General features: G+C 44.4%; 1 protein-coding gene across 2 annotated transcripts; it reads left to right on the forward strand.

Moving 5' to 3' along the window:
- Positions 1–259: 259 nt before the first annotated feature.
- Positions 260–9411, forward strand: CSTF1 (cleavage stimulation factor subunit 1). 2 transcript variants are annotated; one of them, XM_054392081.1, is made up of 8 exons: positions 260–278; positions 535–1149; positions 1808–1978; positions 2694–2889; positions 4259–4536; positions 5344–5541; positions 6110–6500; positions 7872–9411. In XM_054392081.1, exons 2-8 carry the CDS (start codon positions 1030–1032, stop codon positions 8129–8131), a joined length of 1614 nt encoding a protein of 537 aa, XP_054248056.1. In that variant the 5' UTR covers positions 260–278; positions 535–1029; the 3' UTR covers positions 8132–9411. The 2 variants fall into 2 exon arrangements, with proteins under 2 accessions (XP_054248056.1, XP_054248055.1); XM_054392080.1 differs by lacking the exon at positions 260–278 and adding an exon at positions 406–433.
- Positions 9412–15253: the final 5842 nt, after the last annotated feature.

Consider the following 15253-nt stretch of genomic DNA (forward strand, 5'->3'; position numbering starts at 1 on the left):
GGGTAGGTCCAATCCGCCCGCCCCGAGGGCGGTGTTTGCGTTACATACGTGTTTTACGTACCGTCTCTCCGCCGTTGGCTTCTTCCGTACTCCAACTGCGTGGATCGGCGCCCCGCTTACACACTTTTCTCCGCAAAGTCTCTGCCTGGCCGGGTCTTCCGTTACGCAAATCGCGTACGCCCAGACCACCCACCTGTGGCAACGCTACAACTACCTTCCCTTCCTTGCAGCTACTGAGGCCTTGGACCGTGTCGCCGCCGCGGGGGGAAGGGCCTCAGGTTAGTCCCGCATCCTGCGAGGCACTAGCCTCTTCCCAGTCCTCCTTCACTCTCGCACCCGCCGACCCGACCCGAGCTGAGGGAGAAGCGGTGCTGCCACCTCGCGTAGAGCCGAGTGCGAGTGGGGCTAGGGGCCATTGTGTCCGGCTGGCGAGGTAGGTGCCCCGGGTGGCAGCTCGCAACCGCGAGGAGTGGGAGGACGGGCGGAGGAGTGAAGCAGGCCTCTGCCTCACTCTCACCCGGACGTGTGGCCCAGGGCAGCACTCCACGTGCAGTCAGCTCTTGAGGACAAGTGTGAAGGGGACACCCGCCTTGGCACAGCACAGCGCGCCGGGGGACACCTGGCTGGAGATATCTTCACCACCCCACGGACCCCTCGTGTCACACCAGCAGTGACCCGCAGCCCGTATCAGCTTCCGAAACCGCACAGGTTTTTGAGGAGACGCTGAGTGGCAGCGGGACAGAGCTGGCAGCAGACGATCAGTGAACACAGTTTGTGAGTAGCAGTGCACAAGGAACGTGAGGCTGCTCTGCTGTCTCAGTTGCCAGCTGCCTGAGTGGTCCTGCTCACAGCTGTGAGGGGGACCTTGGCTGCCGACCGACAAGCGGCAGCCGAAACTAGGTTCAGTACTTCAGGCCTTTAAAGAACTGTGATTGAAGGCAACTTTTAACTGTCTCTGAAAACAAGTACGAAGGCGACCCTATTGTGTGTGTTGGTGTTTACAAGTGATACAGGATAGGTAAAAAGAAGATGTCAGGTCGTCGCGTTGCTGCAGCGTGCGATAGACGTCAGCTGCCACGGGGCATGGGTAGCATGGCGTCCCCCCTCCTTGACCCGCGTCCACTTCGACTGCCGTTTCTCGAGGCTGACGTGAGTAGGATTTTTGGGAGGGGGGTAGTGTGCACTTGGGACAGGCTCTTAGCCTGTGGGAGGCCAGTGTAGTCTGGCAGTGCGAGGTGCTTGTGACTGTGCTGTCCAGGTGTCTGAAACCTGCATGGAGGCCTGCAGTGCTGAGCAGCAGTGCCAACAACTTGTTATTTCACAGCCCGTTCTGGTCCCCCGTGTCTGGGGATCCCAGTATTTCAGAGGAAGTAGCGTTTCAGAGCGTTGCTAATGGGACACAAAACAACCCCGGTCCCCTGCCTCCTGCCATTTTGTACCCTCGTGTTGGCTGTCGGCCCTCCGCAGCTCCCCGGGCGGCTCGTCCAGCGGGGCCTGGCACCCACCATCCCACCCTGAGCGCAGCTCTGCTGGCCAAGGCCCCGAGCCTGAACTTCGCGGAAGGAGGAAGGGCGAATGGGGCTTTCGTACGCCATGGCAGGTCACCGTGGCTTCCCGCTCTGCCCGCCCGGGCCCGGCTTGGTTCGGCCCGGCCTGGCCTGGTACAGCGCAACCCCCCCGGCCCCTCCCCTGTGCTCGGGGGCTCCCTCATGGCGTAACCAGTCACGTGACACGGTGGGTCCTGCTACTGCCTGGCGCGCGCGCATTTTGTCAACGATCATGTGATGCTGCAATTCTCTCCTTCAAGAGTCGTCTCCAATCGATTTGCGGGCGCTCGATGCAGCAGCCTTCGCGAAGGAGCATTCTTCGGTCCCGGCCGCCGCCACCGCCTCCTCCCCTGCCGCCGCCGCCAATCGATGCGCTCAGGGCTCCGGTCGCCATTTTAGGGGGAGAGCGAGGGAGGCAGAAGGAAGGGTCGGTAGGTACCGGGGCTGCTCCGAGCTGTTCCTCACTTTCTGCTCAACTGTCTGGGCCGGGGCTCGCCCTCCGCTGTGCCCGCCCCCTCCAGGCGTTCGAAGCCCGCTTTCTGTGGCCGCCGTGCTCCGGCTAAGCACTCCCCGCTCTCATTCAGTCCCTTTCTCCCACGCCTGCTCCCTGCTCGGTTATTGGTCCCCGGACCTGGTTATGAGTCTTGCAGGCTGGGGTTGGGAAAGGGTGTACGGGCGGGTGCCCTGCATCCGCCGGCAGATGGGGAGGAGGCGCGGGGAGGATGCGGTCTCCCGGGATGGATGGGAAGAGCGGGCTGGGGCTATGCGAGGCCGTTTGACTTCCCTCACGTTTTACCTTGATCGCCTCCCTAGTGCCCGCGTCCGCTGGTGTTAGCGAGGCTGAGGGAAGGATACTGACAGAATCATTTTGCTAACTAATGCCGCATTATTTCTGGTTTCCCTATTACTCCTTAATGCAGTTCATGCTCTATTTTATTGGCAAGATTTTAATTTCTACAGCAAACAAGCGCAACAGGTTTTTTTTTGGTCTTTTTTTTTTCCCCTTTCATTTCTATATCTCTGATTCTTACCTAAAATATGACAGTATTTGGTATCTGCACTGAAATTCAGCATGATGTGCTTTATTTAAAGATTGTGGTTGTTTCATGCAACTCTCTTGTATGTGATTTCTCTTCTCTGTTTCAGGCCCCTCCAAGGCATTCCTTGCTCACAATGTATAGAACAAAAGTCAGTTTGAAAGACCGTCAACAACTTTATAAACTGATAATTAGTCAGCTGCTATATGACGGATATATAAATATTGCTAATGGCTTGATAAATGAGATAAAACCACAATCAGTTTGTGCACCATCTGAACAACTGCTGCATCTAATTAAGTTAGGTAAGATGAAGTAAAGAAACTAACAGGAAAGTCTAGTTTTCCAATCCCAATCTTAAATCCTTTTGAATAAAGACGTTGGACATCTTTTATGCAAATGTTATGTCTAGAAAATAGCATAACACTTTGTATAATTAGATACAGCTTTTGAAGGGCATTCTAGCTCTGTTTGGTCCATCAGTATGTATTAAAAGCAAAACAGATCATTGAGTAATGTCAAAACATGTTCGTTTGGATTTCTGCAGCACATAAGAATACCTGCCCAGGGTGCTAGATAGCTGGCAGCCTTCTAAAAATACTCCCCAGTAAATGGGATTGCTGGCTCCACAGACCTAATAGAAAATTGACCCACACAGTTCTTTGCCAACTTCAGATACATTCTGTATGATTCTTCCTGACAGCATTGGACAGGGAACGAGCCCTTCTATTGGCAGTCATTACTAGCCTTTACATATCAGTCTCAAGAAAATGTAAGCTTCACAGTCTAGGGTCTCAGCAGAGGTATTGCCTGTTCTCTCTGTATTTTTTTTTCTTTGAGGGTACATCTGTGCTGCAGTATGCAGCCAGAATACCTGAGCTGCCAAACCCTGACAGCTGACAGAAGAGCTACCTATAACATCATGTTGTCTCTGTGTTGTAACTGACCTGGTTTGTCTGCCTAAACTGAGTTCCAGGGGTATAAATATGTGAAATAAGAATGCCAGACATGCAATTGGTAGATAAAAGCAAGAAAACATTTTCTGTTGGATTTGGTGGGTTGATGATCACAGCTGGGTACACAGCTGAAAATCTTGTCTGCCCTGTCACCCCTTCCAGTGCTGAACTGTCTTTGTTCTGTAGATGCATCCTGGAAATACAAAAACTAAAACCAAAAATCTGTAGAGTGGGTGTGAAGAGGAGTAAAAATATTCATTGGCAATGCTGTTATAGTTGTTTGTGGAGGAGGACTTTTTTTTCCTTCAATGCAATTAAACATCAAGGAAAAGAATCAGTAAATGCTTCCATTTTTCACTTTAAATCTCATGTAATAGTGTAAGGGCTTGTTTCTCCCATTATGAAAAACTGATTAGAGTCCTGTCAGTGGCTTCAGTAACTGATTGTCAGTGCATTTATCAGTACTTAACACTCTACAGTATTTGCTGGTTGTATTTCCAGTTCATTTTAAGAGCTGTAGCCAAAATACCTCATTTCTCACAAGAAGTACTGCTGTGTAACTTAAGTCTGCTCTGCTAGCTTAGCTCTGTTTAGCAGGGACTGCCTTTCTTAAAACCCAACTCATGGCTGTCACAGTAATCTATAGCATAGATCTGGCCACAGCCTATCTGTCAAGAAGGTTAACCTGGCTTAAGTGCATCAACTTCTGTCTTTCCAGGAATGGAGAACGATGACAGTGCTGTTCAATATGCAATTGGACGGTCAGATACAGTAGCTCCAGGCACGGGAATTGACTTGGAATTTGATGCAGATGTACAGACCATGTCTCCTGAGGCTTCTGAATACGAGACTTGTTATGTCACATCTCATAAAGGACCGTGTCGTGTAGCTACGTATAGCCGAGACGGACAGTTAATAGCTACAGGATCCGCCGATGCCTCAATAAAAATACTTGATACAGAGAGAATGTTGGCCAAAAGTGCTATGCCCATCGAGGTAAAATATGGCTTGAATCGTAACCACTTTGTGAATTCTTGAGGTGCTGTCAGTTTCATGCCATGTCTGTGCCTTCTGGCTGGCTCAGTGGGTTGGACTAAATATCTGTCTCGCCGTATTTCCTGCTCCCACAGTGGTTCATAAAGTACCCTTGAAGAAAAGGAAGAAGAAATAGGGCAAGTATACCTGTATAACAAGTATAACTTCTGGCAGCAGTCTAGAGAATTGAGCCAGAAATTGCTTCTGATGGTTGCTTGTAATTGCTGTATTGTATGAACACAGTTCATTTTTGAACCCACTTACATTTTTGGCCTCGATAGCCTCCAGTGGCTACGTTCCAGAACTATTTCACAGAATATGTATTTGTTTGCTTCACTTTTTGTCCAATAGTTACCAGGTAGCAGTTGAAAAGTGGGGGGTTTTACACAGCACACACCAAATTCTCAGCGGTATCCTGCATGGGAAGCTGTAGTATTCCCAGTTGGTGCAGCTTTCCTTAATTTTTATAGCAATTTGTTTTGATTTTTACTGGTTAGGAGGGTAGGTCTGTTTTCTTGTACCAGTTGTCTCCTGCTGAAATGAGTTTGGTTTTGAGCAAGTCAGCTGGCCCTTGTAAAGATACAGGGGTCTTACCTGATAACAGTATTTAATGGGCCTCCTTCAAATACTGAAGATAATCATGATTATGTGCCTACTCACATGGCAGAAGAGTAGCTGTTGTTTGGCCACTGTAGCAAGCATAAAACCTCTGTCTCCTGTCAAAAGTATTCTCTGCTTTCTGACACTCTTGTTGATTGTTCTTTGTAGGTCATGATGAATGAGACAGCACAGCAAAACATGGAAAATCACCCTGTTATTCGAACTCTGTATGATCATGTGGATGAAGTTACATGTTTAGCTTTTCATCCAACAGAACAGATCCTAGCATCTGGTTCAAGGGACTACACGCTTAAATTGTTTGATTATTCAAAGCCTTCTGCCAAAAGAGCCTTCAAATACATCCAGGTTAGATACAATACCAGTTCAGAGCAACCAAAGCTTGAATGTATAAGTACTGAGATATTGCTGAGCTGAATTATGTCTGAGTTGATAAATGATTAGGTGTGCAGGAGTGTGCAGCTACAAAATTTGCAGACATTATGATAATTACATGTTAAGAGTTTGTGCATGATTATGCCTATATTCTAGTGACTGACTGCTTTTTGTTAAGATAGACCAAAAATCTGATATGGGTAACTTGGAGGTCAATTAAGTTATCTTTGGTTTGGAGGAGAGTTTGGGATTACTTGGTGGTGGGCTTTGGGGTGTGTGACTGGCTGGCAGCCTCCTGTCACTTTCGTGTGATATCCCACAAATGAGCAGGCCCTGCAGGCTGCTATAGGACAAAAACTCCAATGCATTGAAAGGTAGCCTGCATTTGAATTCTATAGGAAGCATTTTCTATTTTGCAAAAGCAGAATATGTGCTAACTGATAATTTAACTAGTTCTTTAGAACTTAATGCCACCAGACTTAACACTTCATTGCAGATGCTTTTTTCTTTCTGACTCCAATATTGTATTTTGATCAAACAGGAAGCAGAGATGTTACGCTCAATTTCTTTTCACCCTTCTGGAGATTTCATACTTGTTGGTACCCAGCACCCTACTTTACGACTCTACGATATCAATACCTTCCAGTGTTTTGTGTCTTGCAATCCTCAAGATCAGCACACTGATGCTATATGTTCAGTAAATTACAACGCAAGTGCGAACATGTATGTGACAGGAAGTAAGGATGGATGCATCAAACTGTGGGATGGTGTTTCGAATCGCTGTATCACTACTTTTGAGAAGGCACATGATGGAGCTGAAGTCTGTTCTGCCATTTTTTCCAAAAATTCAAAGTATATCTTGTCAAGTGGAAAAGACTCTGTAGCTAAACTGTGGGAGATATCCACTGGTCGAACACTGGTCAAATACACAGGTATGTGGCAGGTGGCCTTCCAAGTACCTTCTTTCTCAGGTACTGCCCCATAGCAGGGGTGGTAATACTGTCAGTAATTTTTAAGGGCAATGGGACGCTGCTTCTTGAAGGGTAAGTTGCTCCAGATTTTTAAAAAGCACTCAGTGTAGACTAAATCCAGTAGAGAAGCTGTGACTCTGGTGTGTCAGTCACTGTAAGAATGTTTAGTGTGTGCAGATTTTGGAGACTTTCTGATGCTGTTACTCCATTGCTTTGGAGGGAAGAGTAAAAAGGAACCCTGCCCTGAGGACCAGGACAGTTGTGCAGAGGGTTGTTTTTTCTCTATAGTGTGTTTAAGAAACGTGATTATTAAAACAAAACAATATCATTGCTTTTCTTACTGATGTTTGTTCTGATTTTGTGACTTTTTTTCTATCTATTGCTAGACTAGGGGCACAAGGTAAACTGGAAGGGTCGGAACTAACACCTAATCCACTTCTGGCCAGAAAGGAGGACTTGAACCTACTTTGGGGCACTTATTTTAACCATTAGACTCTTGTGCCAAAGATGGCTCCATTAAAGCCATGGCAATATTCTGAGAAATGTTCAAGGATGCAGTTGTGCCAGGTAGTCATGTTCAGGACCTGCTGATAAGGATCTTTGATCTCAGCAGGATTTAAAAACTGGTACAGGATGTAGAAGCTTTGCATGTGATCGTAGCTATGTGATGGGGTCAAGCAGTAACGTCCTTCAGCATTAGGAGTCACAGCATGGAAAGAGGAGAGGATGTAAATTTTGTCTTAGCTTTGGGATGCATCTGCCCTTTTTTGCAGGGGAGCTCTGTCTTGCTGTCCACCAGCAGGGTGCAGCACTGCCCTCAAAGTTGTGTAGAGCATGGGGTAGGATGCAGGTGTATGTGCTGCAGTCAGTGCCTAGACATGATCTAATTTGAAGGGTGTGTGGGGAAGGTGTGGCCAAGGTAAGCCCTACAATGTGCCATATGATACATACATTAGAACAGAAGTTACCATTGATAACAAGAGGCTGTGTATTCTGCTATTTGTGGTCTTAGTTACAGCTGTAAGCCTTATATGAGAAATACGGCAAAAACACTCTTAAAGTTCAGTGATTGCAGTCATACTGAGTGGTTGGACTTGACTGACACAGCTGTAGTAGTCAATCTTTCTGTCCTCTAAGAAATTTTAGACTATACCATGTAGATAACTACAAGAGAATATTCAGTATTGATTCACCTGTCCCATGTGGAACGGAGAAAATAAGGCTCCTTTGTAGGCTGTAGAAACTGATACTTATGGGAGGGCTATTTTTAAATCTTTGGAAACTTCCTAAAACTGATCCCATTTGGATTAATGTTTTGCTGCATATATTTAGGTGCTGGTTTGAGTGGACGACAAGTACACAGGACACAAGCTGTCTTCAACCACACAGAAGATTATGTGCTGCTTCCAGATGAAAGGACCATAAGTCTCTGCTGCTGGGATTCAAGAACTGCTGAACGGAGAAATCTTCTTTCTCTTGGGCACAACAGCATTGTCCGTTGCATTGTCCACTCTCCTACCAACCCTGGCTTCATGACTTGCAGTGATGACTACAGGGCTAGGTTTTGGTACAGAAGGTCAACAACGGACTAAGGACAGCTTTCTAAAACACTGATTTATCCAGCTTGATGATATCGTGTTGTATTGATTGTACTGCCAACAGATGCCTAGATGAATGATGTGCTCTGTCCTGGTTTTTTAATTCTGTCAAATGTGGCAGGAAAATACCAAAATACTGAGACTTAAGTTTTGCCCCACACTAATTTTTCTTATTAGTGTGTGTGGCATTAATTTTTGTATGTCATCACTAATTGTACTTGAGGAGTGTGGGGGAGGGGTTGGGGGAGAGAATTAAATGATCCTTGCAGGAAGGGTTAAACTTGTTCTCCTGTCTTTCTAAATCCTGTGAAAGATAATGTGACTGTATCTTGCTCAAACTGGGCAGTATGAGCCAGTTTTGCTCTGCATTGTATCTGTGCAATCCCACTGAAGTCTGTTTAAAGAATGGATTACACAAGTAACAGCAGAACTTGGCAAATATTTTAATGAAGCCTTAAGCTGCCTTCAGTTCTGATTCATTCTTTGTAAAGCTCTGGTTTGTATCTTTCAGTCTGGGAGGGTTGGTGTTTTTTATTTTGTTTTTTGTTTATTGGCCAAGTGGACTTCTGAGCATCTTGTGCCATAAGGATTTGAAACAGGATTTTAAATTGTTTACACATATTCAAGAATTATGTTCTAGTTCTTGTATTAAAGCTCAGACTCAAAATCTTACCATCTTCCGAATTTATCTCAAGTGGAACCTCAAAGTAAATTCATAGTGTTTTCAAGGAACATCTACGTTGCACCTGTAAAATGTGACAGTGCAGGAGCATGTGAAAATGGGAATAGCTGTGTGATAGATGTTTAATATCCTCTCAAAGAAAGAAACTTGTGCATATTGATTCGGTATAATATGTACCTCAGAAATGTCACTTTGCTTCATTTCCTTGAGAAATTCCCATCCTGTGTTACACAGCACTTGAATTACATTCTTTTTTTTTTAATTATTCAAAACCCAGACTCACTGTTTCTTCTCCCTGTTATCTCTAAAAGTTCAAATTACCCAGACCTCATCCTATTCAGCAGAAGTACAGATCATTAAGCAACTTTGTGCTTAAATCTTCTGTAAGCTTGAAAATTCACTCCTTGTTTTTACAGGTAGTTTTAAATGTGTTCAGTCATCCTTGCACAGTGCTCTTGGGCTGCTCATTTGGGAGGCTTCTTTTAGTCAAAAGTTCAGCACTGGCTTGCAGGAGGATTTTTAAATGTAAGATTGTTCTTACTGCGGGATTAACTTTCAATTACTGCTGCTGAAGTGTCTTGTCAAGGGCTGATGAAGGTATGGGTTTGGTCTTTATTTAAATAAAAATTACCTTTTTAGAAGTTTAATATATAAAGAGGGAATTGTATTATTAGGTTTTTGTTCTGTATGAAAAAGGAATTGAATCATGGAAGGCATCATCTTTGGGGATATGTTAAAGCTTGATGAACTTGTGTTGCATGTGAATTGGATAACAGCTGTAGATTGACAGTACAGTGCAGGGGCTGGGTTTTTAAAAGAGAATGAAATTTCATTTTCTCTTAAAAACTACTTCCATGCAAGACATTTCTTGGGCTTAGCAATCCTTTTTTGCTCCTCCTTTGCCCTCCTTCAAGTTTCTAAAACTTCACAAACAGGGGAGGCATGAGATAGCAGTTCCAGTGGCTTTTTTGTGTGTGGAGAAACAAGGAGAACCAGAGCTTGGTGGGTGGGAAAAGGGAAGTCCTGATACTGAGTTGTTAATGCAGGCTGTACTTGCTCTGCAGCAGCAGCCCTCTAGTACAGGCAGCTTGTTAAATTGATAGCAGTTGCAGGTTTTGGAGTGCTGCATTTGTTTTGAAGCTATTAAGCTGGTGTTTAGACTCTTTGAAACACCATTCTGGTATTGCCTTGGTTTTGCTGGGACAAAACCATAGGCCAGCCATTGACTGCAGGCCATTAGCAGCTTGGAATCAGCCAGGGCAGGTGATCTGAGTTGGCTACAGGTGTATTCCAGACCAGAAGTTAGAATAAAGGGGGAAGTTTGCAGAGGATGTGGGGCTCCTGCTCTTGATTAGGCTCCTATGGATCTTCTACTTTTTTTCCTGGTCCCCAGCATCTGCTTGGGAGGTGTCATCAGGTGCTAGAGTAACTGCTGTAAGTTTAGCCCCAGATCCAGGCTAAATAGACAGTCACGTGTTAAGTCACTGATGTGGTTGGTAAGTTAGCATCATGCTAGCATTCATCTCAAGGTTCCTGAATTCTGTTGTATTTTAATTTGCAGAATAAAACCTGCAGAGTTTCATTCTGTTAACACAAAAACCTCCTGGTGTTCGCACCTTTCTTTCATATTGTGTATTGTCTTGCTTGAGGCTAGAACTTTGCGGGGGGTCTGTATAAGAAATAAGAGCTGGAAGAAACTGAACTCCTATTTAGGTAACGAGCACAACCCCAGAGTTAAGTAGTTCAGTACTACACCATCCCAGTGGTACTCTGGTAGGTGAAGGTGGTTGATACGAGAATGAGAAGGGGCAAGGCTACTACACAGCACTGAGAGCAAGCACACATGGAGAAAAATAGAATCTATAGCTGCATTGTGAAGAACAAGGTTATGCACACAAGTGGTGACCCTCTTAGATCTACAGTTGGCGGATGGGGAATTCATCTTTTCACTGTGCAAGTCTGGAAGTATCTGTAAGTGTTTTCCATGCAATTATGCTTACTGCTGCAGTCAAAGCTTCATACTTAGAAACTACTTCATTCATTAAAATTCCAGTACAGTCACTTGCCCTTCATGAGTTTTTCAATTGTACCTCTTGGCAGCTCCATCCCAGTAAGCTGTTCTGCTCAGAGAAACAGCCTTATGCTCAGCTTTTATCACCTTCTCAAGAAAGTGTCCAGCACCAGTGTCCAGCACCAGTCTCTAGCTCCAGCACCTCCTCTTGCCTCTCTTCCAAAGAAGCTATCATAGAAATGTGACAAGGTGATGACGTTGTAGCTAACACATGGCCAAAGAGCCATGCTGACATGAAAGCGAGGCAACTTTGGAGACAAGTCAATTATGTTTTTGTGTCTCCTAGCCTTCAGCATTCCTTGGCATGCTGACCTGGCAGCCAGTAATGGGCACATGGCTCAGGAAGGCTGTTTCTGGAATTAAACGTGTTCGCCACCCACTGAAACATTTCAGATTTTCTGGTTAAGATGGAGTTCTGGTCTGAGATCAGTATTTCTCATTTCCTGGACAGAGGTTGCCTTTCTGCCAGAGCTGTCCTGTGAGGCTGAAATCCAGGGAAAACTGAGCTGCAATAAAGGAAAAGTAGTTAAAGTAGTTGTGTTTCAGGTTAGGAAGTTCTCTGTGTGCAAGGGATGCTTCAAACATGCTGCAGCACAGCTGCTACACTTGCTGAGCAGGACATTGCAGGATGGGAGCTGGAGCTCTCACATTTGTCTACTTGTGCAAGCCAGGAGAAGCTTTTCACCCCAGGTATGGATGGTAATACATCAGTTCACAAAACCCCTTCATAACAAAAACATTATACCGGTGCCTTAAAAATGAAGACAGCTTTGAAAGGCAAGAAAAACGTTGGCTTCACAGTCCTGAACTGGTCTGATCGGGGCAGTCTTACTTCTATCAAGCCATGTGGAGCCCCTTGTGGTCATGACATGTCTAAAAGAGGAAACACAGAAATGTGTAGCAAAACGGAGGGTGAGACTTCTGACTGCGGTTAATTGCGACAAGCTGGTGACAGAAAGATCAAGGAAAATTCCACTTGCCAGCAAACTCTTTTTCTCACTTTTAGACTTCTTTTTAGGTTTTTCTGTTTTACCTTCTGTTCTTTTCAATCTTATCTGTTGCCGCAGAAATTGTCATGAAAATCTTTCCCGCAAATTCCTAAATGCTTTTAGGGGTAGAGCTGTCAGATGTGCTGTCTTGAAACATAGTTCAAGTCGCTCTTCAAAGCTGAAGACTCTTCACCCTGCTGTAATTATCTGTGCTGTTCGAAGCGACACTGCTGGAGAATTACAGCAATGGATACAAGCAGAAGAATTGACAGAAATGCAAAGGTATGTCCCTTTGGGGTTTTAGCACAACATATAAACAAGAAAAAAAGAGTCCTAGAATAGAGTTTGTTGTTTGAAATCAGCGTGATGATGCTGCAAATGTTTGGTTCTCTCATCCTGAGGTGGACACAAGGCTCTTGACAATGCTCATGCACTTGAAGTCTCACTGTGCTTTTTGTTGTGACAAAGCCATTCACGGGAAGAAATGTCTTCTTGGGGAGGACTCTGCAGCAGGATTCCCAATAACAAATACCTATGAATAAACACATTTGTGAAATAATAAATACGTAACTTCAGTTTCCCACCTTACTGCCATCCTGCAAACATTAGAAATATGGTTATGTATCAGAGACTTTCCGTGGCAGTCCAGGTGACCTGTTGCCTAATAGATATTTGCCTATTTTACACACTAAACAGAAAAGATTTTTAAGCATTATACTTGGGATTTTGAGTTTGGGGGGTTTGGGGGTTTTGTGTGTTTTTATTTGTTGGGTTTTTTAATGACTGGGACTGGTTTATAGGGATTTTTATGTTTATTTGTGTATTTATATTGTATCTGGTATAATTATATACATCTATACACATAGATACAACACCCTGCTGCAGCTATAAGGGTTAGAGAATGCTCAAGTCTTGATTCAAAGTCTGCCTTGATTGTCCTACTGTCTGCAAGTCTAATAAGCAGCGTATCATCTGGGTGTTTACTGTAAATAAACTACCTCCTAGAAACTTGATATAAAGCTTAGTATTAGCTCAGTAAGTCAGGGGTTTTGCACTCAAAATTTACTGAAGCACATCAACAGAGGACTGTTTTCCACCGTAACTCATCAGAACTTGATGCAGGACATTTCCCATTTCTGTACAGAGAAGAGAGTTTCTAGGTATGATATTTTCAGTTTTCTATAAATGGATTGCTAATGGCTAAAGAAATGTAATGGTAGCAAGCTGATTTCCTCTTGCTGTGCGACCTTTTGATACACCCATAGCACACCCAGTCATATGCAACTGAATAACAACTGGAAAAGTCCAGTTTATTTCTCCTATATAATTTATGAAGGGTTTATAAGTTTGCTACTACCATGGCAGTGCTGTTTATTTTAATATTTGAGTGTTATACTTAATATGAAAATACCCAGGGTGTGGTTTTTCTACTGGATTTCTTGTAGCACCATGTGCCAACCACCAGTGCCTTTACTGTGACAGGTAGTTCTGTGCACTCATCACTGTAACCCAAATACCCCATCCTCACCAGGAGAACCATTTCTGAGAATGAATGCAGTGTGTGAGCAGAGCCAAAGGAATGATGCTGCTGCTTTCTGGTTGCGTATGCACCTGCAACACAGTGTGCGCAGGAAGCATTGCACCTCATGGTGCAATTTAAAGCACAGTGAGCATGGACAGGCTATGCTTGGGAAATAGTTCTCCTTCTGTTTGACAACATTTTCTGTGCTCTTGCCAAAGGAAAAATAGGAGTGTTTTTATTAACCCTCATTAAGTTGATCTGAAGTTTGTCTCTCCTTCCAAAGTGCCCAGTTCCAATTTTCTCACCTTGTCCACAAATAAGTGCATGAAGAATGTGAGATATGTGAAGAACCATGTGAGATACATTCCTGTGAACTCCTCCTCACCTGGGGATGTGTGCACCTCCATCCCTATGTCTCCAGGTGCCTGCTGCCGTCCCCCTGTCTCCCTCTCCAATGCCTGAGAGCAAATATGTGTTTCACAACAGAATTTCCCAGAGCAAGTATATTGAGCAAGGAGCTGCTTAAATAGCCAAAGTAGAACACTGGAGAGATGGTGAAGTCTCCATTTTCCTGGGCCTCAGGCAATAATTCAGGGTTATTATCAAGAAGGCAGAGGAAGGGGAAGTGGACTCGATGCCCAGCTTTCCTGGGGAAACCTTAGAGCCAAAATGTGGGTTCTGTCATGGGCAAATCAGTCTTGACACAGGGAATTATCACCTCATTTAATTTATTGCCAGTTAGCACAAACTTCTGATCATTGATTTGGCTGATCAAGAAAGAACAAACTATGAACAATTAAGTAAGTGCTTACACAAGTACCTTTCCTCTCCTTTCCTAGTCTCAACTCATCTTTGTGTGAGGTACACCCACTCTGCCCCACTTGGCACAGGAGGTTGGGGCTGGGGGAAAAGTTCTTTGGCTGCTGCTCTGTGGCTATCATCCCTTTCCCTCCACTCTTGCCTGTGTCTGTCCCTGCCCAGCATGGGACATCCACGCCTACAGTCTTTGAGGAATCCCTATCCCATTGTGTCAGGGATCCTGTCTGGCATTAATTCAAGAGAGCATTTAATTGTGTCTGAAAATAGTTTTATGGCCACAAGTTGTGGCTTTGTCACTTGTATTTCTGGATCATTTCAAAAGCTAGTAGCACCTGAAAAATTCCAGGGCAGGGAGTGAACCGCTGTTCTTTACCTTCTGCATGAAGTGAAGTGTTCAAAGTAGTAAAACTGCTGGTTGTAATATTAAAACAAAAACAAGAAAAAACTCAAACCCAGCCAAATAAATAAAGCCTAACCAAACGACAACAAAAACAAACGCACAAAACACACACACGCACTCTCGAAAATCCAAAAAAAAAAAAAAAAACAAAGAAACAAAACCCAACAAGAAAACAAATCAAAAATCAAAACAACAAAGAGCACACCGGGCACGGGCACACACACACACACACGCCCCCAAGGCAATTCAAATGAGGTGCTTTGTGCCAGGAATTCTTTCCCATTTGGACAACAACTTTAACTGCTTCCATGCTCCTAGCCCCAGCCCAGAGGTGTAGATTTTGTTGTGAAAGCATTTTCAATTCAGCATTTTCTATTCAAGATGTATTACTTTTCTATTTAGACGATTGTGGCTTTGGGAGTGAGTGGCTAATTTAATCTTGAAGCTACCGGGGAAAGAGGAAGGAAAAGACTTTTGCCAGAGAAAAGGCAAAGTGAACAACAGCAAAACCAGTAATAGCTTGCAAACCTCAAAATACTCAAAAGTACAAAGCAGTAAAAACCTGTGAAACCTGTGCATTTGCATAAGCATAACCCGGACAGAGCTGCTGCTGAGCAAATACCAACTATGCAT

The sequence above is a fragment of the Indicator indicator genome, chromosome 24 (assembly GCF_027791375.1).
Source record: "Indicator indicator isolate 239-I01 chromosome 24, UM_Iind_1.1, whole genome shotgun sequence".
In the NCBI taxonomy this organism is placed as follows: Eukaryota; Metazoa; Chordata; class Aves; order Piciformes; family Indicatoridae; genus Indicator; species Indicator indicator.